The sequence below is a fragment of the Eretmochelys imbricata genome, chromosome 26, assembly GCF_965152235.1.
Source record: "Eretmochelys imbricata isolate rEreImb1 chromosome 26, rEreImb1.hap1, whole genome shotgun sequence".
Classification (NCBI taxonomy): Eukaryota; Metazoa; Chordata; order Testudines; family Cheloniidae; genus Eretmochelys; species Eretmochelys imbricata.
In genome coordinates this window covers 5862377-5882809 of record NC_135597.1, presented here as the reverse complement: position 1 = coordinate 5882809, position 20433 = coordinate 5862377, and the positions used below count along the sequence as shown (strand labels likewise).

The 20433-nt window shown below is 50.2% G+C and overlaps 1 protein-coding gene and 1 pseudogene across 2 annotated transcripts; one reads left to right on the top strand and one right to left on the bottom strand.

The window, feature by feature from the left end:
* The first annotated feature begins 1190 nt into the window (after nucleotides 1–1190).
* LOC144257566 (profilin-2 pseudogene) lies at nucleotides 1191–1625 on the top strand (annotated as a pseudogene).
* A 2295-nt stretch (nucleotides 1626–3920) lies between these two features.
* On the bottom strand, nucleotides 3921–14867 carry POLR3D (RNA polymerase III subunit D). 2 transcript variants are annotated; one of them, XM_077805712.1, is made up of 9 exons: nucleotides 14805–14867; nucleotides 13303–13480; nucleotides 11866–11909; nucleotides 11428–11579; nucleotides 10185–10309; nucleotides 9270–9441; nucleotides 8078–8349; nucleotides 7076–7228; nucleotides 3921–6012 (listed from the first exon to the last, which is right to left on the bottom strand). In XM_077805712.1, exons 2-9 carry the CDS (start codon nucleotides 13465–13467, stop codon nucleotides 5890–5892), a joined length of 1206 nt encoding a protein of 401 aa, XP_077661838.1. In that variant the 5' UTR covers nucleotides 13468–13480; nucleotides 14805–14867; the 3' UTR covers nucleotides 3921–5889. The 2 variants fall into 2 exon arrangements, with proteins under 2 accessions (XP_077661838.1, XP_077661839.1); XM_077805713.1 differs by having other exon boundaries at nucleotides 13303–13482; nucleotides 14802–14856.
* Nucleotides 14868–20433: the final 5566 nt, after the last annotated feature.

The following is a 20433-nucleotide window of genomic DNA, read 5'->3' as shown; positions in this document are numbered from 1 at the left end:
ATTTCACTCCACCTTTGCCATGTAGATAGCTGCTAACACCCAGGGAAACCAGCTGGTAAGAACTGCAGATGTGTAATAGATTAAAACAAGCTCGATGCAGCTCAAAAGCTTGTCTCTCTCACCAATAGAAGTTGGTCCAATAAAATATATTATCTCACCCAGCTTGTCTATGTAATAAATGAGGCATTTGCTCACAGCCCCCTTCAGCCTCTATTTTCATTTGTAAATTCTTGAGTATTGCTCCTTCTCTTCTTGCAGAAAACAGTCCCATGCCCTCCCCTTCCCCTAGCTGCTGCACTGCTCCAAAACCCGGCAGCCAAAGGAGCATTGGATGTGAGGCAATAGGGTTGCCACCCTAGACCAGCATCTCTGAACAGATGAAACTGACACAGGTGGGACAGAACAGTAGCAAACTGATGAGGGTGTAGGTCAGCGGCGATCCAGGAAGACCTGCATGCTAGTTGCAGTAGGACATTTTTCCATGGGATGGAAGGGTTGGTGATCTCTGGGGTGGTGCTTCCTTACAGAGTAAGTCCAGAATGTAAAAGCTGCTATAGAAGCACGGGTTATGGAGGAGTTTCCCACACAGGAGCTAGAGCAGGTAATAGCAAGAGTGCGCTGGTGGATTAGGACCTGACAACTACACCAATACATGTTCTCTCAAGTAGGGCAGAAGGGACAATGAATGTTAAGGAGAATCCTGAATACACAGCAAAGGATGAATCAACTTACTAGACAGACATCAGTTAGGATGCACTGTGACATCACAGGGAGAAATGATCTCATTGTCGTCATAGCACTGGCTTGTTTCCCGGGTTGAGATCAGAAGCCATGGAGGGCAGCTAAGCCTTCACACCCAGGGTCCAGCTGCTTGGGATGTTGGTGGAGGTTGCTCAGTGCAGATGAGAAAAAACACTGCAGGATCTTAGCGTCTGGAAATCTAGCTTTGAAGCATCCTTGTTTGGTGAGCACCAAGGATTTACACTGTGCTTGGGAGGAAGCGCATGATGTCACAGTAGTGAGAGCCTCCCCCTCCTCTTGGCCTGAAATAAGCCATTCATTCATGGAAAGAGACTGTATGGACTGAATGTGTGCCTTGCCCTTCTGAGACCAAGCTGGAGGTTAGAACAAGGGACCACCTTGCTGACACGGAAAGGCATAGCTGCACACATTGCTCCACAGATCACAGGATGTCAGGCTGGCAGGAGTACATCAGCAGCTTGATGAGAGATGGGCTGTGCTGCGATGCAGCAGTGATCTCCGTGGCTCACCAGCAGCTCCTGGCTGCCCACCCAGGTGGGGTTCTGGCAAACATGACTCAGCTGGAGATCCAAGTGCTCCTGGGTAGGAATAGAGACACACTTCTCACCCAGGGAACCACGCTGGGTGGGCTCAGGTGTCTGGTGATCCGGGACAATCTCTACACAGACACCCACAATTACACCATGGACCTCCGGACCAAACGGCAAGAGGAGAACAGCGACACCTGCACCTATGCCATTACTGTTGCCCTGGCCAACCCAGTGTGCCTCATCCTAGTGGGCCAGAAGGGGATCCAGGGAGGAACGCTGAACCTGAAGGCTTTCAAGATGGTGCGTTACATTAAGAACTCAATGCACCAATAAAGACAAATCCTGAGCTACCTCCTTCCCCGGCCACGAGTTCCTCTTTACTCCTATATCTGCAGGACAGCAGCACCTCCAGCTACTCTGCACATCCCCACTCAGGTACAGAGCAGCCCTTAGAGCACCCTGTTGATTAACTGCATTCCTTCTGGGAACCAAGGCTAGATGTGGTTGCATCCTATAGTAGTTAAGTCCCAATGGAATGATTTGATCTACGGGACAGCTCTACAGGTGCATTTTGACAAACCTACGTACTATGCAAGGCAGCAGCCAATTGGCTAATAGAAAGGGGAGGGAGCACACACAGCACACTAAGGATCTCCCGAGAGCCTGGATCACCCTCCAGCAACAGGACTTGCTTGCAGCTTCGGCTGTCAGAAAGGCACACTCCTCCAGTATCCTCGTTGTAGGGGATAATGCAATAGCTAGTGGGCCTAGGCCCTAGATTCTGATGTTTTGGCATGTAAGAGATACAAGCTGCAACAGTACGACTGTCAGCACAGACAATACCCAAATTCTGAGAATTAAAAGCCTTTCTATAGAGATCCAACTACCAGGCTTTCCTAATAATAAAGACATTCCTGGCCATTGTAGTTGTGTAGAGCAGTGTTTCTCAATGACCAGGCCTGGACCAGCGCCAGTCCCTGAGATCTCCCTGACAGTTTAGGAAGGCAGCAAGCTGGTCCTGGGTATCAAAAAGATTGAGAAACACTGGTGTATCATAGATTATCAGGGTTGGAAGGAACCTCAGGAGGTCATCTAGTCCAACCCCCTGCTCAAAGCAGGACCAATCCCCAACTAAATAATCCCAGCTAGGGCTTTGTCAAGCCTGACAGTAAAAATCTCTAAGGAAGGAGATTCCACCACATCCCTAGGTAACCAATTCCAGTGCTTCACCACCCTCCTAGTGAAAAAGTCTTTCCTAATATCCAACCTAAACCTCCCCCACTGCAACCTGAGACCATTACTCCTTGTTCTGTCATCTGGTACCACTGAGAACAGTCTAGATCCATCCTCTTTAGAACCCCCCTTCAGGTAGTTGAAAGCAGCTATCAAATACCTCCTCATTCTTCTCTTCTGCAGACTAAACAATCCCAGTTCCCTCAGCCTCTCCTCATAAGCCTTAAGTGTAGCGCATCAATGCCATGGATGTGCTGGGGGCTTGCATCTGACGACAGCCAAACTGTCAGAAGCAAGTTGGGGTTACAAAGGTGGGCACTTTCCACCTTATTTTACCCTCATTTGAGTCAAGGGAACATTAAGCCATAGAGCCCAACTCAGAGGTTGACCATTACACCATCATTCACCCCAGCAGAAACATGTCCAATGGCCTTAGCAATTGCAGCCAGACAGACCTCTAATACCCTCACAGCATGCAGACTTAGTTTTCAGGCCAATAAAGAGGATTATCTGGATGAGTGAGACTTTGCTACTGCATTCTGAATTGCAGAGAGTGGGATGTTTTATGTTCCCGTCAGATAAAGCCTTGAGATTTCACACATTTCTATCAAAATTGTGGTGGCACCAGGAGCCAGGGCTTTGGAGCGGAGCCCGGAGCTGAGCGCAGAGCAGTGGAGCTGCAGGTTTTTGCCTGGAGCCGGAGCATAGCTCCAGAGCCCTGCCAGGAGCAGCTGTTTGTTTTAACCAGACAGTGAATACTGTATTTAATGACAGGTTTCAGAGTAGCAGCCGTGTTAGTCTGTATTCGCAAAAAGAAAAAGAGTACTTGGGGTACCTTAGAGACTAACAAATTTATTTAAGCATAAGCTTCGTGAGCTACAGCTCACTTCATCGCATCCGATGAAGTGAGCTGTAGCTCACGAAAGCTTATGCTCAACTGTATTTAATGACTCTCCTTGCCTCCTACAGAAGTATCGGTATATAGTGTATGTTAAACAAGAGTTATGGACTGAGCAGACTAGGATACCAAGCCCATCTCAAGCAACAGGTATGGTGGAGGAGAAAAGATGAACCCTACAGAAAGCGCCCAGATTCTATTGATCCGGCTCGTGATAGTACATCCAACCTGTCAGATAGAGGAATGGGCAAACAGGGCATAGAAGATACTTCTGAGGAAAGATAATTGCAACATTGCAGGGAGCTAGAGGGCAGACAAATGGAAAAAGGTGGCTTCTAGGATGACATGATTTGGAAAACTGTGCAGCAAGAAGAGCAGATTCCCAAATGCTGGGTGGAGGAGATAGCAAGTTTCAAGGAGAGGAGAGCACACAAGATACTAAGTACAGAGAGAACGCATGATAGCCTGCTAGGAATAATCTGTAGCCCACACACCTATACCACATGTGCACACGGATGCAGTTTTATTCCACTTTGATTTCCACATGCAACCCATGCAATGCTCCCCGTAGAATCCAGCAGCCTCGACACCACACTGCAGCAAGTGCTGCTCTTTCCATTGGCTCCACCAGACAGAGCCCACACAGACAAGCTGCTGGGTCTTCCAAGAGCCACTGCCCCTGTGGCAAACCACTTCATTGGCACAAGCGGCTGCGGGAGGTAGACAGCTATCTTTAGCCGCTCACATAAACCGGAGGAGGAGTTAGGGGTGTCTGAAGACTCAGCAGAAGGGGTGGAATTAGGTGGTTTCTGTGGAGTACTCCAGAACCTAAGTGGTCATTAAACCCAGGTGGTGTTGGCCATCCTGTTTCTCTACAGCCTCAATAATACAATGAATGCACTGAAAACTTGTTTCGTCAGCAGCCAGGTGGGGAAGCTTGAAGGGTGCTGAATGCATTTTGTACCAAGGCCACATTTTAATATTAAACTCCCAAACACAAGACTAGCAGCTGGTAAAGTTATTGGCACATTCTTCCATGGCTTCCAAGCGGTGCAGGCTGGAAAATCTAAACAACACATGCTTCGTACGTGGACAGCACTTTAGGAGTTCAAAGTGCTATCTGGACATTGGCAAACAGGACTCTCACCTTCACAGACGCAGGAGATTCACCCACAAAGCCATATCACACATTTACTGGGCACAGGGCCTAGCCTTTTAAAGGAATACTTACGCAAAGATGAGAGGCAGTGTCTCTCTCTGGGCAATCACTTGGTGATGTGAAAGCAAGCCCCTGAATGACTACACACCCCTCCTAAAGTGACTCAGGGTATGTCTACACTGCAAATAAAAACCTGTGCCAGGCCTGTGCCCGCTGACTCAGGTTGTAGGGCTGTTTAAGTGCAGTGTAGACTTGTGGGCTCGAGCTGGAGCCTGGGCTCTGGGACCCTGAGAATGGGAGGGTCCCAGAGCCCAGGCTCCAGCCCAAGCCCACAAGTCTACATTGCAATTAAACAGCCCTTTAGACAGAGTCTGAGTCAGCCAGCATGGGCCAGCTGTGGGTGTCTAACTGCAGTGCGAACATCCTATAGACACATAGAGGCTGTACAGCAAAGGAGGCAGAAATTCACTCTGGGAGTCGACAGGCAAATCAGAGAGCCCACAGGAACAGCTCACTTTGTATCTCTGGCCAAAGGGAAACCACAGGTGAAAGTTTAACAGTCTCCAGGATGGGGGCCCCGGCTTGGCTTCCGGGCTCTTCCCAGCAGGGCTTGGGAGGGTGGCACAGGCAGCTCATTCAACCACAGGGAGCAGGGGGAAGCAGCTTGAGTTGCTTTGTCGTGCCTCCTGGGACCAGTCCTCCTTCAGCCCAATGGTGGTGGCTGGATGAAGGGACTCTGGCAATGCACGGCAGGTGGACATGGTAGGATGCTGCAGGCTTGTATACAGTCAGGAGTGGGGAAGGAAATCTCCCTCACTGGCACCAAAAGGCTATGGCACACCTCACCTGTGCCTGAAACCCAAAACCCAGTTGTCTCAAGTCCAGAGCTAGGTCCATAGGCAGAGGCTGGAGTCACTGTAGCTTTTCTATATACACAGGGTGGGAACATATGTATACTTGTGCCAGTGGGCACAGGAGTGCATTTGTCCCCTGTAATTCTTGTTTATAGCTACACCTGGAGGGGAAGAGCCCTCCCAACTCCCCTCGCTCTGAGCACAGCCAGTAAAGAAAACGGATGGGAGGCGTCTAAGAGCAAGATGCCCGTGGGCAGAGTAGTGGCACAGAGGGCATTGCACGGCCCCAGTGGGAAACCCTCCTCTGACATGCACCTGCTTCCCGTAGCCAGAACAGAACCTGAACTGGGATGGACGTCCCAGGCCGACGAGAGGAGCAGCCCACCTCTGGGCTGAACCTCCACAAAGGAGAGGAGAATCCCACGGAGAACTCTGCTCCTTCTTTCCTTTCTCTTATCGATGCCTGTGCTCCAGCAGGGACTCAAAGTCTGGGGAACACACCAGCTTGTGCTTCACGTGTCCCAAGACGATCATCTCTCCAGTCCTGCCGTCTCCAGTGCCCACAGATACCAGTTCCTTTCAACAATACAGGAGAAACCATTAAAAACAGCCAGATTCACTCTCTGTTTAGAGGCTACCTGCCCATGAACATAAAGAAAATGCATCTCCCTAGCTTGGGGAAACTATCTTCATGACCACTCGAGACAGCCATGCTGCAGCTTAACTCCCTGGCCCTGATTCATTGCATGAGTGAGTTACGCTCCCGTCAAGCATTGATTTCTAATGCTCTGTTGTATGCATCTGAACTCTGGAGGGGAAGCATTTCCTTCCCAGCAGGGAGAGCCGAGCCCAGAAACTCATCTTCTGGCTGCCTGGGCACCATGATCCCCCGTGCGCTGGTTACAGAAACAGCCAGTAGATGACTAGGGTAGGCCAAATCCTTGCTAAACTACAGGTTCCTCCAGTCCACCTCCTCCCAAAGAAAGTGAGCTAGGGTTCTCTCTCCCATCCACTGTCTCTGAGATTATCTCCCCACTTCCAGTGCTGGGGTGTGGATGCTTTCAGCCTTCATATCATGGGGCCTCTTCCTGACCCCAAATAAGATAGCAGCAGCTCTTCTCAGTCCTCAAAGGGCACATCGAATGGATGGCTCAGGGGAGTGAGATTTGGATACAGAACGTTGCACCTCCGGGGCGCTGGTTCAAGTCAGGCCCAGGTGGAGAGTAGATAAAGTCACTGCTACCCGAGGGCTGCTGGATGGGCCCCACATGAAATGAGTTTTGGAGCCTCAGCCCAATTCCTAGCAGCTAGGGGTCGATAAGATGGTGTTTATATACCATGGAGATAGACATCATGGATCACAAAGTCCAGTACAACAACTAGCTCTCACTACCATCTCAGTTGAGAGGACAAGGTCTGAATAGACCCTGGAGAGAGAACACTTCTCTCAAGCATAGAGGAGGTCCCTCAAGGCCAAGCCAGGACTGAAACACACAGGCACGGGGCAGCAAGCAAGTGTTTGGGGGTGGAGGAAGCATTCCCAAGGCTGCCAGCGTGTCACCTTTCACCAGCAATAAATTCACCATAGATGCAAGGACGAGCCATTTCCCATACATGCTGGCCGCTGAGCGAGCTGTACCTGCAAAAAGGAGCAGGGGGTCCCCATGGTCACGTCCAGAGTCACTTTGCCCAGAACCAGCTGCACCTTTCCCGATTTGCGGATCAGCAGCTTCCCCACCTGCCCTTCTGGCAGGTCCCCCAGGGTGCAGATGTTCTCAGCCTGCTTGGCCTCCTGTGGAGAAACACATTCGGGGTTAGAGGGGTGCAGCTCCTTTGCCCTGGTCACCCCAGTGCTCTTCTCCAGTCAAAAGTTGGGATGCTTACGCCTTCCCTGGAAGGAGTCTCTCCAAAGAGAAGTAAGAGATCCTGTCAGATATGCCTCCACCCCCATGCAATGAGGCTCAGGTGTGCTGTATCATTGGATAGACATTAATTGCCTCTTTCAGAATTTAATGGAAGTTCCATCAGTGTCGAAACAAAGCAGCCTCCCTCAAAACCAGAGCCTTCCGTAAGTGCTGAGGTTGTGAGCATATCTGCCACCTGGCTCAAGCTGGTTGGATGTCAAAGGCCAACAGGTTTGGGAAACTTGCACAGTGGAAGTGGGAATTGCCATGAGCCAAGACGCAGATTGAGATACTTACAGAAACTGCACCGAAGAAATCCTAGGTGCTTTCTGGGAGTGTGTGAAGGACACAGCGAAAGGATTGGGGAGCATTGTTAAAGTTGCCTGTGTGCCCTCCCCTGCCCCAGGTCTCTCACCACTGGATACAGCAAACTCCCCAGAAATGCCAGCACAGACAGTGTCCCTTGTTGCATTGCTCCTTCTCCCACTGCACATGCACACCAGTGCCCCGGAGGCAGCCTCTGTCTCACAGGGCTCAGCTGTTAGCTAGGTTTTACCTACGAGTTCCGCTAATGGGCCTCCCGGGGAGTCCACATGCTTCCCTAGCACCTAGCTACAATATATGCACACAGCTCCCCTCTAACAGGGGTGATGCGCAGCAAGACAACCCCCTGCTACAATGTCCATCTCATTCCCATACCATGGAGGGCTCAGTGAGGGCCCCGCTTGATCTCGTACCTGGTTCTTCTCCTGCTTCACCATCACCATCTGCCCCTCCTCATTCTGCACCTCTGTTTTGATGGGCTTGGTGTCCTGCGTGGGCGGCTGCCCAGGGAGGGTGTCCGGCAGCTGCAGGAAGACCAGCTCCTCCTCCTTGGTCAGGCTCAGACTCTGCAGCAGCTCTGCCACGGAGATGTCTTGCGGGTAGCTGGGAGGTGCCTTTGCCTGAGATGGCTTGGCAACCGCCAGTGGCTCCTCAGAGTCCTCCTCATCGCGGGGCTCCTCTTTCACTAAGAGCAGAGACAAAACCGCAGAGCTCACTGCGGTGCAGACAGGGTCGCAGGCTACCTGTGCAGAATTATTCCCCACTCCACCATAAGCTCCCTGTTAGACAACAGCCATCTTCCCATGCTCCGGGGGTGTCCGCTTCACACCCCCGGGAGTGAGGGTGGGGGAAAGCAGGGGAGAAGAGGCTCTTGCCACCTGCAGCAAATCTTGCTCCCTTGCAACAGACTAGCCAGGGGCACAGGAAGAACGCTGGCCTCTGGTGTCTTTATTTCACCTGTCAAGGTGTTAAGCACCTTCAACTCTCATTGGGAGTCCGTGGGAATTGAGGCTCTCAGCACCGTGCAGGACCTGACCCTTAGTGACTAGGATGATGGGAAATGTTACACGTAGTTAACGTCTGGGCTACACACTGAGCCTCTTGAATAAACCCTTGGTTCTGGGTGGTTTCTCATCCCTTTCTGAAGAGCTGGAGACAAGAACCATCCTCAGTCAGAGCAAACAGGCTTGGACAGCACTGTACCTCTTGTGCTGCTGTGAATGGTCCAACATACTAAGAGGACACATCCCCCCCATGTGGTTTCCCTCCACCCCCTGCAACTTCTGTAGCTTGCTTCTCTTCTGATCAGGGAACCCCTGATATGCCTCTGTCCCCCATTCGCTGGGGCGGGGAGGCTAGAAGTAGAAGGGCCAGACCAAATGTATGAGACCTGCTAGGTAGGCCTCCCAGGGATACCTTTCAGTCAATAGCCAGTACCCTTAGCTGAATGCTTGGATTTTGTGAGTACACTGGAACAAATCAGCTCCATGTTCCCCTACCCCAAGCATTCAAGCTGCAAGGCTGTAGCTAGGGCTGGTGAGCTTAGGTGTATCCCCATAGGGATCCCAGCACAGAGTCTGACCATGATGGGCTTGAATCCAGTACCTTTCACTGAAGGCAAATCCACTTCCATCATCTCCTCCTTGGTGCTGGTGGCCAAAGGCTTCATATCTTCCTGGTCATCGCCCTCCTCCTTGAACAGCCAGCCTGAGTGGGCCAGGGGTAGTTGAACTGGCTTGTTCCGGATGTCATTCCTCAAGCGTGGGTCATCAAGGAACTGAAGGAGGAAAGCAGGAGAGAAGAGTCAGAAGGTAGAATATCCCTCAGTGCCAGAGAGGGGAGAGCTGCCAGCCAGGACTTATCAGGGTCATTGGACACAGAGAGGACAAATACTTCATAACCCCTATGCAGATAGGCACCCTGCCCATTTTACAGAAGTGGAAACTGAGGTACAGAGGGGACGTGAGTTGCCACTGACATAGCAAGTTGACAGCAGAGCTAAGCACCGAACCCAGGAATCCTGCCTTCTAGTCCTGCACACCAACCATGCCCAGATACTGTAATCCTATGACTCCATGCCATCTGTAACAGTGCTTGGTCTGATCTGTATACAAGCCAACCCCACAGGAGTCAATGGGAGCTGTCCGTGACTGCTGCAGGATCAGGCAACGTAAGTATCCTCTCCTCTCCTCTCCACGAGGCAGTGAAATCAGGAGAGTAACCAGAGGTGAGCCTGAAGCTCCTGCTGCTGGGTGCAGAAACTGACTCTCGGGGAGCAGCAGGGACGCCCCGCCTCTGGGGAAACAGCCACTTGGCCCTAGGTGTCCTGCTGGCAGGGCTAGAATTGGGGACTCCCAGACTAACAAACGTCAGGGAACTAGAAGCCTTAAACTCCCTCCTCAACCTCCCCGCCCCCATCCAATGGAACAATCCTGGAGTAGGCTCTTCTGTTCCAGCCGGATGGAGAACTATAGCCCTGCGTCCCAGATGGTACTGCCCTTTCCTCCCAGCCTTGCTTACATCATCCTTTTCCAGCATACGCAGGATCTGCTTGGTCTCCTCGTCCGTCTCCCTCTTCTCTTTCTTTATGTTGATGATGTGGGAAGGTCCAAAGTCTGACATGTCCACGGTCTTATCCCAAGTGCCTGTGTGAAAGAGAAGGCGAGCGCAGGAGTGAAGGTTTGGAACAGGGATAATCCCTTGGCTGAGCACTGTATTTCAATCCCCCTTTTCTTGGTGTGAATTAAGTGGTTCTAGATTCAAAGCCCTGCAGCCCTGGATCCCCTTGTTCAACTCTAGAACAGAACAGCACAAACAGTGCAAGCTTCTCCCCAGCACTAGCCTGACAATGTGCCTCCACCCTGGCCTAGAGGAACTGCACCTGTGGGGAGAGAGGGTAGATCAGGGCTAGTCTTCACTGCAACAGTTATCTCAAGTTACTACCCGAGTTAGCTTAGCTCGAGTGAGCATGGTCACAGTGCAAAACAACACCCAAGTTACGCAGAGTGAATGGATCAGCAGCTGATGAGTCGTTATCACCTAGGCTGCTGCACCCCCACTGCATTCGTAGCTTGAGTACTTGAGGATCAAGTACTTGAGGATCAACTAATACCCTGCAACAGCGCTGCTCAGCTGACTTTAAAGCACCATGTAACTAGAGCCATGTGTGTGCGCGCAAACGGGAGGTGGGTTGGGGTAACACTTGAGTTACAGCTTGAACTCACACTACTGTGAAGACAAGGCCTCACTCTCCAGCCAGGGAAGACTCTCCAGTCTTAACTTCCCCAAGTGCATGTTGCACAAGCCACCAGGACATTTGCCCACTAGAAACCACACTGAGACCCACCACGCAATGAATCGAACAGTGGTGACTTTAATGGGCTGGATTGAAACTGGTAACCTTGTGGTGAATAGCTCTCTTACCCCAACGTGAATCACTGAGCCCTTCCAAACCCTAGATCATTTTATTTCAAACCTTTGCAAAAAAGGCAGTACCCACGTTAACAAAAACAACCTACCCATGGACAGCACCTTTCATTCCAAAGTGCTTTAACAATTCTGGCCAAAAGATACATGCAAGTCGGACACAGGGATCATTCAAGTTGACACTGAAATGCAGCATCTCTCCCCACCACTGGCCTTCCTTGGAAGTCATCTCCAAGGAGGAGAAGCAAAGCAGAAGGGAGACTCTGGGAAAAGTGGCTTCTGTGACACCCTCCTGCCCCACAGCCTTAAGTGCTGTCCACACTCCTGCTAACTGTACCCTTCTTCTTCATCATTTCTGCTGGGCCTTGCTCGAAGATGGAGTGGGACTGAATGACCTCCGGCCTCCCCCTGCCTCGTCCATGGCCATCTCGCTGCCGATCCCGATCTCTCTCTTTCTTCTCTTTCTTGATGGAGATATCCTCTTTTGGCCTGGAGAAAAAGGTTTGATGGGGTATTGCTTATTGCAAGCCTAAAACGCTCCTGCTGAATCCTAACACACTTGAAATGATCCACCCTCACATCTTAGACTGTCGTTACATACACTCAGAAGATGCCAGAATATTTTACAAACTGTCTATAGCAATCACTGCAAAACAGCCACCCCTGGGGTGGAACGTGGAGGCTGTTTAATAGTGCACTGCAGCCAGTACACGTTAATATGGGTTTTAGATGATCACATCCCACTCCACTGAGACAATATAAGGTGGCCACTTACTCTTCTTTGATCTTCCTGCTAATTATGTTGGGGGTGAAAGTTTTCTACAAAACAAAAACAAAAAAATGATTAAGTCTCTTGTTCAGAAAGTGCCAAATATAAGCCACAGAAAACAAACGGGAAGCTATTTGATGACCCCACCATCTGCTGCTGAGCTCTGTAACATGGTGCTAGATCCTGAGAGCCCTCAGCTCCCACAGATTTCAGTAGGAGCTGAAGGGAGCCAGGCCCTGGGCCCTTGATGTAAATCTCGACTTCTGGAGGTACTTTACATCAGTATCTTGTTTTACCATGGTCCAATAGTTTCTCCCCACTGGAGCTGCTGTTTACAAGCCATCTTATGCACAGGCACCCGAATGTCTGTCTAGGCTCTGACTATTTGAGCGTTTATGGATAAAAAGATGCTTTACAAACAGAAGTGAGGAAGCCTGGCACAGAACCAGTCTGGCTGCATTACAGACTCAGACAATGCAGTGTGTCCCGTACAACTCCCTACCCAGTTACCTCTACAGAAGGTGCCAGCCCCAGTTACACAAATAGCTCATGTGGCATCAGGAATGGGTTAGAGAAGAAGAGGCCACAGAGGACATGGAAACATGCAGGGATTGGCAAGGTCATCACCAGGCTGCCAGTTCAAAAAAGAATAATGCTGTTTATCTAAGGCTTGTTTTCCCAACTGCTCTCCAGACATTAATTGATTAACCCTCATATCCAGCCCTACAAGGCGAGGAGATACGTATTCTCCCACTTTCCAGATGGGGAAAGGAAATAGAAAGACTGACTTGATCAAAGCCTCAGAAGGAGTTAGTGTCAGAGAAGGGAGCAGAACAAGGAGTTCTGATTGCAAAGGCTCCTGATGCAACAACTATACTACATAGGAACTGCCATATCAGACCACACCAGTGGTCAGTCGAGTGTGGTATCCTGTCTCCTCCTTATCAGATGCTGCATAGGAAGGTGTAAGCCACCCCAAAATGGACAACTTTCTTCTTAACCCAAACAGTTACTGTTCAGTTTACGCCCCTTCCTCCATCCGAGACAGGCAGAAAGATACAAAAAAACAAGTTGACACTGGAATTATTGTAATAAAAATCAGGTCTCTAAGCTTTTTAATGTCAGGCATCTTTCGTTAGACTCCAAAAAGGAGCCAAGAACAATTAGCAGCATCCCTCAAAGAAGTGTCACTGGAACAGTACTAAGCACATCTGTTGAGGGTACAAGCTCTTTGTGGCAGTGACTGTGTGTTCTTGATCACTGTACAGCACTAAGTCATGGATACTACAGGCCAGATCTGGCACATGGTAAAGTCAGTGGTACTGACCCTGGTGGGTGCGGGATCAGGTTCTATAAAATGAGATCAAAGTTATTTTATAGGCCACTTATTTGGTTAAAGAAAGTCAGGAGGGCAGTCTTCTCTGTGCCATTGGGGACACTTGCCTTTTTTACTCCTCCGAGGGTAAGGTCTCGGGAACGGATGGAGGGGAGGCGCCCGGGAGTAATGGGGGTGGCAGGTCTCCTCCCTATCAGCCCTCGTGCCCCAGCGAGTCCAGGCCGGAGACTGCCTGGGTTTCCAGCGTCGTTGCCTGAACTCCCCTCCGACATCCTTTCCAGTTATCTGGGGAAGAGAAATATCAGAGGGAACAACAGGGCTGAAATTTCCAGCAACCCAAAGAGCTGACACCTGGAAACCCATTTCCTGAGCCGGAAGGAATGGAGGTGGTGTTACAGCCATGCTGACTCCTTTTCTGTTCAGACACAGCTCAGTCAGGAGGAGGAAGAGGAATAGGAATTTGTTGCGATCGGGAGAAAAGGGAATAAGGATAATTGCTAGGGCAAGAAATTAACAAATCACAGGGGACAAAACAGACCTCAGATACCAGGGGCATGATTAACTGAAGGGCCCTTCGGAAGGTGGGGGGGAGGGGGACGGCGGGGCGGCCTGCAGGTAAGGAAGGTATACTGAGCACAGGACGACAGCCAGAGCTGGGAGATCTTTTCTGCAAGTCATCTGCCTTTTGCTGGACTGAGGACCAGTTCCCCAAAAGGGGATCAGAAAGAAGGCCCACATACCCAGCCCTCACTATTTCAGGGCTCACACCCACCTCCCACCTGGACCCTTTGCTGTACAGGGTCAGATCCCCCTCGTTACATGGGGGCTTTGACCCTTTCACTTCTCCCCACACATAGGGGCTCAATTACCCAGCTTCCAGGTTATAAGGGAACTCACCCTCACCACAGGGGGAGAGTTCCCCCTTTCTTTAGGCCCCTCACTATAGGGACTCAACATCCCCCAGCAGGGGTCTCAGACACCTCGCCTTCAAGGCTCCCCCATCTCCAGGCACCCTCATATCGGGCTCAGACCCCACACCTGTCTCCAGGCGTGCAGTCCCTACCATTCCCCCCGCCCAGGCTTCAACCCCATATTGCTATCTCCAGGTGTGCACCCCCCATAGGGAGCTCTGACACCACCTGACTCATTGTCAGGCTCACACACCCCATAGGAGCCTGGGAACCCACTCTCATTTCCAGGCACACCCCCCATAGCAAGCTCAATCACCCTCATTCCTCCCCCCCGTCCAGACACGCACCCCCCATAGGGGGCTCAGGACACCCCCCCGTCCAGACACGCACCCCCCAAAGGGGGCTCAGGACCCCCCCCGTCCAGACACGCACCCCCCTTCATAGGGGGCTCATACCCCGCCCCCCCGTCCAGACACGCACCCCCCATATGGGGCTCAGGACCCCCCCCGTCCAGACACGCACCCCCCTTCATAGGGGGCTCATACCCCGCCCCCCCGTCCAGACACGCACCCCCCATATGGGGCTCAGGACCCCCCCCGTCCAGACACGCACCCCCCCTTCATAGGGGGCTCATACCCCGCCCCCCCCCGCCGTCCAGACCCCCCACCCCCATCAGACCCCAATCCTTGTTATCTAACCCAGCCTCGACCAGCAGCAGCAAACAGGAAAAAGCGTGACCCCACGATTGACCTTTCAACTCTAGCCCGCATGCGTGCTCCCGCCATCTTTGTGAGGGGCAGTGGAAGTGATGGGACTCCCGCCGCGCCGCCATGCTTGTGAGGGGCACGCACTCGTAATGGAGAAAAGAGCGTGCCGCCATCTTTGTGAGGGGCGACCTCTGGCAAAGGAGGAAGGAGGCGTCATCTTTATGAGGGGCGCCCACTGCACTGGGGAAATACTTGCAGCTAGTGGGCAGGGAGGGAAACAGAGGCAGAGCACTGACTTGCCAGGGTGACAAAGGACATAAGTGGGCAAATCAAGCATAGAACCCAGGAGTCCAGACTCCCAATCACTCTCCTCCCCTACTGCGATTAATACCTACCTATGCTAACAACACAATCACCCTGCAAACCCTCTAGATCACATTGGCATCGAAATGCCCATGCTAAGAATTGTACGATAGACTGTCTGTCACTCGCACGATTCCCCAGGATGAGAGGAGGTAAATGCTGCTAGAAGCTTAGGTTTCAGAGTAACAGCCGTGTTAGTCTGTATTCGCAAAAAGAAAAGGAGTACTTGTGGCACCTTAGAGACTAACCAATTTATTTGAGCATGAGCTTTCGTGAGCTGCTAGCTAGCTCACGAAAGCTCATGCTCAAATAAATTGGTTAGTCTCTAAGGTGCCACAAGTACTCCTTTTCTTTTTGCTAGAAGCTTACTAGTGGCATCCATGCTTTAACTACCTGCTGCCCCTCGTCTCATTCTCTGCAAATCAGCGCTGCCAACTCTTGCAATACTTACTGTTTTTCTTAAAAGCCCCAGCTCCTGGAGGATACGGAGTGCATGAGATTTCACTGATTTTTTTTTTTTAATTTAAAAGAAAAAAGTATGTTTCTAGCTCTCATTTTGGAGAAAAGCTTGAGAACGTGACCTGAACGCATTCCAAAGGCTCAGAAACCAAAACACAAAACATTATTATTTTTTTAAAATCTCATGAATTTTAGGCCACTCATGATTTTCTCAGGGACCAGCTCTTGAGTTTTGAATGCTTGGGGGTTGGAAATACTTGCAACAGCAGTTTTGCACCCACACAACTATACACCCAGACACAATTCTGCAGACACTCTTTACAGTGTATGATGTCTAATCACCTGGTTTCCAGGAGGCAGCCAAGCAGCTACATGTCAAAGCATGGTTCATCCAATTATTTGACCCCATAAAACCAGGCCTGCAATTATTTGCTGGAGAAAAATCCAAAGATGCTTTTCAAAATCAAGCCCTGGCTCTATAAAAACCAAAACAGTCCTTCGCTCCTGTCAGTGGCTGCTGCCTGCTACAAAAGAACTTCAAGTATCTCCTTGCTAGTGCTAAGTGAAAATAGAAAAATATATAGTCGTGCTGGGCTTTAATTTAACACCTCTGCAGGAAGGGAGGTATATCAGCAATGAAAGTGGGCTCTCCAAGCCTAAGGGAAAATCCCACTAGCTGAAATTGTTGCTATCAAATTCATTTTTCACGCATCAAGATAAAGGTGTTTTTTGAAACCAGCCCCTCAGAAATAAAACGTTCCTTCATTACCTCTATTGTGTCATGAAACTGCAGTAATGGAGCATGTTAACATTTCAGGTGAAGAGCGGTAAATTGAAGAGGATGCTGCTGCAGTCGGTCCTTGTGCACCTCCATATTCCTTTGTCTTGTTTTCTGCAGTATCCACACCATCTCTGCAGAATTGTGCTTGTACGGTCACCCCTGAAGGTGCCTGTAAAACCCATTAATTGGAGGGAAGAGAGAACTCATTTTGCCAAAATTTGATCCTATTTGAAAATCATGGGTTCTAGATTTAGAGCAGGACTTCTGAGGCTCTGCTTATTAGCTCTGTCCAAACACAAATTTTGGGCTGCAACATGATTTCTTTTGTTAAACTTTGTTTTGTAAGAGGCTAGAAGCCACTCAAGAATGACTTTTAAACCAGAATCTCTATTCTCTGCATAGCACAGGCTTTCTTTTCATTAGAAATAGATGCATGGGTCAAACTCTGATTTCACTTTTCCTAGTGTAAATCTGGAGTAATAAATAGAAAGATACCATGTTGACACTAGTGTAAAGGAGATCAGAATTGGGCTCATCATTTTCAATAAGAGTTCTCTTGAAAAATAAAAGGTATACATGGGACCTGTTCAATGGAACTATGCTGATTTGCATTAGCTGAGAATCCAGTTAGATAGGCAGACATTTTGCAAAACTCACAAACGTTTCACAAAGCCACACTTACAAAAAATACTTTCTAAAAGTTTGACAATCTCTCATGCACCTCTAGATTCATCCTTTCCTAATTAACCTTAATGTTCATTATGCACTGTAGGTGGGGAACAGAACACAGAGAGGAAATTTCAGATCTGCTTGTCCAGAATAAGCTGATGATAGTAATGCCTAATTACAAACCCTTTAGAAGGATCACATCCGCTCTTCAGGTGAATTCTCCCCTGTGCTGTAGGCCAGTCCAAGGCCCATGAACCACTTGGGCCCACTTAATAGGAGTTAATGGGTTACTTTCACCCATCCAGAATAGAGAGATTTAGGGTCCGCTTGGTCCAGGCCTGAGGTGCTCTCTCTCTCTCTCGCTCTCTCTCCTCTCTCACACACCCCCGCCCAGGGGGGAGGGATAGCTCAGTGGTTTGAGCATTGGCTTGCTAAACCCAGGGTTGTGAGTTCAATCCTTGAGGGGGCCATTTGGGATCTGGGGCAAATATTGGGGACTGGTCCTGCTTTGAGCAGGGGGTTGGACTAAATGATCTCCTGAGGTCCCTTCCAACCCTAATATTCTATGATTCTAAATCACATCAGGCATATATGGCCTTTCCACATCACTAAATCTAACTGGGCTGTAAATCGGTGCAACTGACATACTGAGGGAGCACAGGGACTAGGTCATAGCTGATCTTCACTGCACAGGGATAACACAAGCAGAGAGATGGTGCCCAAGGTATCTAGGTGCCAAATCAATGTACACTCATAAGCAGTTGCACACATATGCAAATACTCACACACACGGACATTCACACAAACACTCACTGAGATGACCATTCACATGTACCCCTCACACCTGCTCTCTCCCTGCCCCCATTCTGCTTCCCTGGCAATGAGCCTAGGGCTGAGGGAAGCCCAAGGCTAGGGCAGGTGAACTATCCTTTGACAGCGCTGCAAGTTCCGCCAGGCTGTGACTGTGACAGAGGGGACAGTGACAGAGAGACATCATTAGGGGTTCTGCCGGGCAGCTGTGGCAGCATCCCGGCTGCCCTTGGATTGCTGACAGCTAGATGGATGATGTAATTACCAGCACCTCGGTTACCTCTACTCAATGTGCAACTGAGCGGGTCCCAGCTGCAGCCCAGGGGATGCTGTTCTGTGACACGATGGGGCAGCTGTGGGGTAGGGGAAGAGAATGGAGAGACTTCCATTCAACCTGAAATCCCTTCACTTGACCGTCCGGTTTTTCCATCCAAGCCACTGGGAATGTGAAACTGTTCCACCATGTGGGCAGGGAAAGTCCAGCGTCCATGGCCCGCCTCCGCTCCCTGCGATTCCTCTGCAAGTTTTACTGTACTCCCTGCACCAGGAGGAGCCCTGGCAGGATGTTGAGGGGGGCCTTCTGGCTGAGGAACTCACATAAGCCTGGCTGCATTTCTGGAAGAGATGGCTTAGCCAAACACAACACATTGAGCTCCATACCAGCATCATGGTGAACCTGTGATCTACAGGAGGGCAGTTTAGATAATCTCATGGTCCCTTCTGGCCTTAAACTCTATGAATCGAACACCCCCCTCCCAGAACTGAGAACAGAACCCAGGAATCCTGACAATTACCCCACTCTGTCCACAAGGATAGCGCTTCTCAAATGGGGGGTTGCAACCCCACAGTGGGGTGTGGACAGTGTGTGTGTGTGTGATGAAAGGCAGCCAGAGGGGTCATGAAGCACTGAACATTTTACTACAGTTCTAAAGCAAAGAAAATTTCGCTTCTCCACTCCTCACAAAACCTTCCCCTTCAAGGGCAAGTATGCTACGCCAACCTCTCAAAACACTCACACAAATAAATTATATGGGCTTATATTATCATCAATACATTTCTTATTCTTACTTTTATAGTAAATATAAGGGGATTGTGAAAAATTTTGACATTGAATAAGGTTGAGAATCCAACAAAGTTAACAATTCCCAGTTAACCAATAAGCATCCAGGTGTGAATAGTGTCAGGGCTTGCTGTATAAATGCAAGCATGGTGCCTAAAGCTGCTCAAATACATCACTGCTGCAACTCCTGTCAAACCAGTGGCTGAGTCTGGCCCATTCTTCTGAAGTTTCAGATAAGATTTCAGCACTGCTTAGTGACCACCAATCTCTCCCCATTTTTGGTACCATGCGTGCAGTACGTCACACTTCTGCACCCATCCTGAGGCCGAATTCCCCTCTCTGCCCCAGATCCTGCCCCAGATCCTGCGACTCCCCACCCTCCACCACAGGAAAAGCCTCTGTAATTTCACATTGCTATCCCTGCACAGCGGAGGATGCAGCTTGGGGAAGCTAGGCAGGGAACGTGGCTGCTCATCACCTGATGCTTTGCAGCCTGAGACCTGATTGGTGGAGAAGGGCTGTATTATTTTTTCTCCTCCATGCTGCTTTGATTTTTTTTTCCTCCTCTTCTTTAGGGTGTCTGCTGTTTCCTAGCGCTTGCAAGAATCTGGGTAGCAGCGATAGCAGCCGGAGGCAGAGGAGGAGCATCAGCCCAGAAGGAGGCAGGGGACTGCATGGGAAGCAGCAGCACCTAGCTGGAGAGACTGCTTTTGCAGCCAAGTTTTTGTGAACCAGAAACCTCACCCCAGCTGTGTGTCTGACACACATTTAATACACAAGGCAGCCACACTAACTTCTTTGCGTCAGAGGTTCCCTGTGGAGAGAGGTAAGGCACTTTTACCTTGTACTCGGAGATGGGGTGTGTGTGTGTGTGGTTCTGAGCACCAGACCAGATGCCATGAACTCAGGAGTGCTGAGCCTGGCTGTGACACTGACTCACTGTGTGGCCTTGGGCAAGTCACTTATGTTTCTGTTTCCTCATCTGTTAAATGGGAGCAAGAAATCCCTCCCTCCCAGGGATTAATCGGTCAAGTCTGGTGAAGCGCATGGAGGAAAAGAGGCACTAGGTAAGTGATAATAGAGAGGATGGTGTTTCAGAAGCCCTGAGGCAGGAAAAGCCCCCATATAATAAGACAGTACAGCAGGGGAAGGGAGGTTAAGCAGCCCAGGCAAGGGCCCCATCTGTCAATCTCTCCAAGCCCTGGAATCTGTTCCAAGGGCTTGAGAAGACAGCTGTACCTGTCACGTTGCTTTTCACTGTCCCCAAGGAAACGACCTTCTCCTTTCTTCACGACACAGCCGATCGGAATGGGGAAGATCGGAGAACTTTACCTGGGTTTCCATGAATGGGGGCTAATGTGCCATGCAGCTCTGACAGCCTAAAATCCCATGCTCTTAAAAAGAGCTGCCACCGGAGACCAGATTGGTGTGTCTGTGTGCGTGTGTAAACAGATATATGTGTGTGTGGGGGGGTGTAC

Excerpts from the sequence above, each read along its gene's own strand:
- POLR3D (XM_077805712.1), bottom strand. The coding sequence starts at position 13,467 with ATGTCGGAGGGGAGTTCAGGCAACGACGCTGGAAACCCAGGCAGTCTC. Across the intron at positions 8,350-9,269 it reads GGATTTGCCTTCAGTGAAAG|TGAAAGAGGAGCCCCGCGAT; the intron begins GTACTGGATTCA and ends CTCTGCTCTTAG. Across the intron at positions 6,013-7,075 it reads CCCCCTGCTCCTTTTTGCAG|GAACTGGTATCTGTGGGCAC; the intron begins GTACAGCTCGCT and ends TATTGTTGAAAG.